Genomic DNA, 5,813 nt, shown 5'->3' with positions numbered 1-5,813 from the left:
ATGAACAGTGCAATTTCCCCCTATCGAGTGTTCATGTCATTTAGTTATACAAGTAACACGAGTTTCGCCTCTAGTAACTATATTCCCATAAAGGATTTGCTGATTTAAATCTTGTACAGAGGAGTCGTGTTAGTCCATAGGAATGTGCAAATAACAAGCTGAAGGACTTGTTGAATTGTGAAAGAACTATGAACGTTGGAATGCTGAGGGATTCAAATAATCATTCAATGGAGTTATATCTCAGGTTGAATTAAATCATTTTTTAAGGGACAATTTAAACACACCCTCCCTCAGAGAAGGGAACACACAAACCACAAGCCCACAGTCACAGAGCGTACCCACCAAAGGCAGAACTTGCAATCTTCCTCTTTCGAGGGAGGTGCATGTGCCCTTGTGGCACTAGGCCATTGTCAGTTGAATTAAATCAATTTAGTAAGTGGCCCAGATAAAATTTTCATATGATCCAAAAGACGAATCCGAAAAAAGCTAACAGGATTAACCGATCACATATTCTAAGACTTCTATTTACCAATGCAGAACTTGCCAAATATATTAGATAAAACCTCTTCCGATATATCATCTCCACTGATGAGCCCAAGCGCCAATGCTGCATCTCTTAAATCAATTGTCCAAAAATCCATAGGTAGTTTCTCGTCTATCGAGGCTTTTAGTCTTTCAAAAGCTTCCCTCGTCCGAACAAGTTGTTCACATTGTCTCTGAAAATGCATAAGTACATTATCACGATAAAAAACAAAATTTTCTTTTCATCCAGTTTTTCCCTATCATTCATAAGCAGAAGTCAACGGTTGTGTGATTCCTAGTAGTGGTACTGGTAACGGGCCTAAGCTGGATTCCCTTCTCTCCAGCTAGAAAACCAAAGCATAAAAATGACCAACATAACCCCCTCAATTCTAGTTCTGGTTGAAGCATTATGTTGCCATCCATATATGCATGCATGCATGCATGCATGAATGATCCTAGTAGCCTAGCAATCTAAAAGTTTTAGGTTCCCTTTCAGAAGGCCTACAGTTTTGAACCTATAGCATGATGAGAGACGAAGATAAAAAGACAATACCAGGTGATAGCTTACCTGATTGGCCGTCCATTTACGTCCCCCAGTGGGAATGCTGTTCAGACCCATTATATCTAATACAGCCCTCTCTAATTCGTGTAATCCTTCACCAGTGACAGCACATGTGAACACATGTTTGCCAAAAAAATTGGAACACACTTTGGCCCATCCAATCTCAACACCAGCAGCACAATCTATCTTGTTGACCACAAGAATTGCAGGGGTGGAAGATCCCGTTGATCTCTATTGTTAGGGGAAGATTTGACAGCAGCAGAAATTAATATCTTCGCTTTTCCAAAAGCATGGTAGAGCATAAAAATACAAGAATTATTTTTAGGTGAATAGTGAGGCTAAACTATCAGATTATAAGTGGACTGGTGTTTACGTCCCAATTTATAATCTGACATTACATGTATAACGAGATTTGTTGATGGTTGATCATAATAAAATTAAAGATGAAAGAAAGAAAACTGAATCATGTTGCCATGATGTGATACCTTAGTAGATTGAATCCTTTCTAGAAGTTTGGTGTCTTCCAAAGTCCACCCTTCAACAGCACTGACAGTCATGATAATCAAATCAGCTCCCATAGCAACTGCTTCAGATCTCTCTACGCCTATTAAGAGAACAAATACAAATCTCAATACATGCAGAGCATTGAACATTGAAAAATGAGATAAAAGAATCAAGCAAAAAATTAACATGCATACAAACAGACAAGTCTAAATCAGGCAAAGTCTCAATATCCAACTAATATTAACTAACTAACTGTCTTGGAGACCAAAGACAGTATGGGATGCCTCAGTCTCACATTAATAGTATAGGATGCTCTTAGAGGTAGTTAAGTGGAGTGGTTTTCTCATGAGTACCCATCAGCTAGTATTAGTGCTGATGGAAACAGTTCCAAAAAGGGTTAAAATGGAGAGTTCTGAATAGTGGAGGGTTTTGACTAGCCAGGAGGTCAGATGCAGAATGCAACTGCCAGGACATCAACTCTCAAAGGGCCAATTGATGGAGACCAAATGTACTGTGGGATGTCTAAGTCCCACATTAAGTAGCATAGGATGCTCTTTGGGGTGGTTAATTAGGTTAGTATGCCCACATGAATAGCTAGCTAGCTTTTAGGGAGGGTTCTCATCCAGTTTGAGTACCCATCATTAGCTAATTAATCATAATAAATATCCAAGATAATCCATGCAAAATATACCAATTTACCTTAAAAATGTGGTCAAAAAAGACACACAGTATGTTTGAAAAACTAGATCACAATGAATAATCTGACTTTTATGGATCCTATAAAATTACATTTGAAGGTAAGCCAGAGCTGTAGAGAAGTGAAAGATTGAGCAACCAAAAACTCTTGCCTTTAACTTAAAGGAGGAAAGAGAAAGGCTTACCAATCTTTTCCACAATGTCATGAGTATCCCTGATTCCTGCAGTATCAAGCAAGGTTATAGGAATACCATTGATGGTGACACTTGCTTCAATCACATCCCGGGTGGTTCCAGCAATTTCAGTAACTATAGCCCTCTCGCTCTGTATGCTACAACAACATCACTCTAAATAAGCCATCACTCTCCTTTGTTAGTAATGTGAGTTGTAACACAGCAAGCTACTGGTCGCCACATAAATCATGAAATCATATTCTATTTTCTTTGTTTCCTCATTATTTGGTTTCTTTTTTAGTGGAGAGTGGGGGTCATTCACCCATGAACAGGGTTAAAAATAGCGTGAAGATCACAAAGCACTAATAAAAAATGTATCAGCAGAAAATTATAAATGCAATAGACAGAGATCACAACAACATAAATCTCCATATACCAAAATTGGCATCACAACATAAACTTGTCAATTAAATAGAAGGTTAAATTTATTCTTCAGGAAAGGTTAAACTTTGCAACATACTTTGCTCCATGCATTAAGAAGGCTTGACTTGCCAACATTTGGACGGCCAACAATTGCTATCTGCAAGAATTTTATAATATCAGTGATTATATGACACATGGTATTATATGGAAGCGAATAGGAGAACAAAAGCCCCTCTTTATGTCACACGAGAAGCAAACATTAGTTACGAAGCTGTCTTCAAGATCATGCCTGTAATCCAGACTGAAGAAGCTTGTCATAATTGGCCGTCTCCAATGCATCCCGTACGTCTTGCGACATAGAATGTATTTTATCCATTAATAAATTTAAATCTAGAGGTGGCATCTCATCATCAAAATCTAAACGAGCTTCAATCTCTGTAAGCAGCTCAATGCACTGTATTCTCAGTGACCTGACAAGAGAAGAGAAACCCCCCTGTCCAACAAATAATGGATTTTAGTTCTGCTTATCCAGCCATAAGATGACATTATTCAAAAACCAGATGCCCCCAAGTTCAAGAAACACATCGCTTCCACAGTTACATATCAAAACAAAGTTGAGTTATGAAATAGACATGCCTGGATTCCAGCCAGTGCTGCGTCAGCAGCAGCAACAGATTTGGCTGTTATTAGCCTTTCAACATTTTCAGCTTGTGAAAGATCTAACCGACCATTTAGAAAAGCACGTAGAGTAAATTCACCTGAAAGAAGAAAAGACCAATTAATATTCTGGATCATTTCAATTCTAGTTCATTCTGCATGAACATATTGTGCGTGCATTTTTTGTGACCATTAAGGTAATCCAGAATTTTGCAAGGGAGTTGACCACCAGACAAATTATTTACCTTTAATTAATGTACAAAATAAACTTCATTAAACAAGTATGATGTCATCATCCGTCCTCTGTAACTTGATGCAAAGTGGTATATGTTCAGATACGTGAATACCTTGGTCTCGTTTTATTTTCCCTTTCCCTTCTAGGATAAAGGATGAAAACACAGGAGCCAACGACAGATTGATAAACCCAATGGCTTCTAGTACACTTCAACATTAAGCGACTTCCATTTCACAAAAGCTTTAGGTCACAATAATAAGATCACTGACCATATATAGCAGTCTACTTCGCATATGATCAAACCCTGAATTTTTTTAACTAGATGTGGCTATGTTCAAAGTTTGAGAAATGAATTGCGCTGTTTATAGCTTACGAATAATGTGAATTTTCATTGATTTATAAGTTATATATAAACAAAAAAAATTATGATAATTTATTTTCTTTTATTCTTGACTGCTTGCATTGGCCGACAATTATGAAGGAATGTCATTTAAGGAATTCTTGCATGTTCCTTCTGATCCTATTTATAAGTTATTTTTAACATTTTGATTAGAATAAATCATTTAAGGAATCAAATAAAACCTTAAACCTTATTGTCTGTCTAAAAATTCAATAAGTTTTCAAATTTATCCCTATTAAATATACATACTTTAAAAATAAGATATTCTAGTATTTAATAATTTTCCCAACATATAATAGCAAAATGGTGAAGATGGACACTTATAAATAGCACCAAAATAGATATTCTCTCTCTGCCATGTACATAGGGCCGGAGGAGTATTAGTTTGCGCACAGAAGTTTAAACTAGCTGTGCAGATGGCTTTTTTTTAAATTATTATTAGTGACGAATAAGTGCAGAAGCAATAAGCCTTTGAACTGGTGCCTACTTCTCTTGAAGGCAAAAAATTTTAAAAAAGAAAAAAGAACCAAGAATGTTCACACTTCGCAGTGGTGTCTATTCCGAGACAAAAAGCGCAATTGACCTGGTTGGGCAAGTCTTGCTCCAGCTTCCAGACAAGTTCTCAATACACGGCGTAGACACACCTCACTTCCATGACATTGAAGCTCAATCACGTCTTCCCGAGTGTAAGACCTCGGGGCTAACATGGGTACTACTAAAACCTGTAAACAGAGAACAGTCACATTGGTCCAAAAACTACAGCGTCTGACAAACACGGGTTAAGAATAGATAAGCTTGTATACCTCATCAATTACATTCCCATCTGCATCGAGCACCATACCATACTCCACAACATGGCTAATGGGTTGCCACGTCCTCTTCCTTTTCCTGGAAGGTCGAAATACTCGACTAGCGATAGCCACAGCAGAAGGCCCCGAAAGTCGAACAATTCCCACAGCACCAGGGGGGGCCCCCAAGGATGTGACGATGGCTGCAATTGTGCTCGTATTCTGAACACGGCCAAGCTCATGAGCAGCACCAACAGGCTCCGCCAGGCGCTCATCTTTCTTCAGAAAGAACGTATAATTCTCTGAACACATATCAGTCAAATAAGAAGCAAAAAGAACGCGAACGCGAATACAGTAGTGAAAAAATCGAAAGAGAGATGGTCCAGACCTTTGGAAGTGGCACGGGATTTAAAAACTTCGGAGGTAGGACTTGTGGATTTAGAGGAAAGGAGGCATTTAGAACAAAACGAGGGGTTTGAGCGTAGAGGCATAGCTGGGCGTAGTGGAGGGGAGCGAGAGAACCAGCACACACGACGTAGGAAATGGCGGAGAGCAGGAACGTATTCCAGCGCCATTGAGTTCACTGTTGAACGCAGCACCAATCCGTCGGATGCCTATCCCTTATCGGCCAGTCCCCACTGCTTTTCCTTCCATTGTGGTCGGACGGTGACCGAAATCAGTTGCTTATCTCAGCCCAACATTCGCCAGCCTGTCGTAGCCCATTAGGCACGTTTTTGGGCCAAGAGCCTTTGATCCGGGTTCTGGATGGCCTGTGTTCTTTACATTTTCTTGCACCATTGCCTCTTTAAAACAAAAAGTAATTTAGGTGGATTGAATTTCAGAAGTTCATTAT

At 38.9% G+C, this 5,813-nt stretch overlaps 1 protein-coding gene across 2 annotated transcripts; it reads right to left on the bottom strand.

The window, feature by feature from the left end:
* Positions 1-211: 211 nt before the first annotated feature.
* LOC129294789 (uncharacterized) lies at positions 212-5,603 on the bottom strand. Of its 2 annotated transcripts, XM_054933280.1 has the most exons (10): positions 5,349-5,603; positions 4,976-5,262; positions 4,756-4,894; positions 3,517-3,638; positions 3,170-3,373; positions 2,978-3,037; positions 2,470-2,608; positions 1,570-1,688; positions 1,091-1,315; positions 212-716 (listed from the first exon to the last, which is right to left on the bottom strand). In XM_054933280.1, the coding sequence occupies exons 1-10, from the start codon at positions 5,533-5,535 to the stop codon at positions 522-524; spliced, it is 1,677 nt and encodes a 558-aa protein (XP_054789255.1). In that variant the 5' UTR covers positions 5,536-5,603; the 3' UTR covers positions 212-521. The 2 variants fall into 2 exon arrangements, with proteins under 2 accessions (XP_054789255.1, XP_054789256.1); XM_054933281.1 differs by lacking the exon at positions 212-716 and having other exon boundaries at positions 1,125-1,356.
* Positions 5,604-5,813: the final 210 nt, after the last annotated feature.

The sequence above is a fragment of the Prosopis cineraria genome, unplaced genomic scaffold, assembly GCF_029017545.1.
Source record: "Prosopis cineraria cultivar Desert tree isolate PC_DT_omini unplaced genomic scaffold, ASM2901754v1 PC15, whole genome shotgun sequence".
Taxonomy (NCBI): Eukaryota; Viridiplantae; Streptophyta; class Magnoliopsida; order Fabales; family Fabaceae; genus Prosopis; species Prosopis cineraria.
The sequence above is the reverse complement of the archived record's forward strand: the minus strand, read 5'-3'. Positions and strand labels throughout refer to the sequence as shown.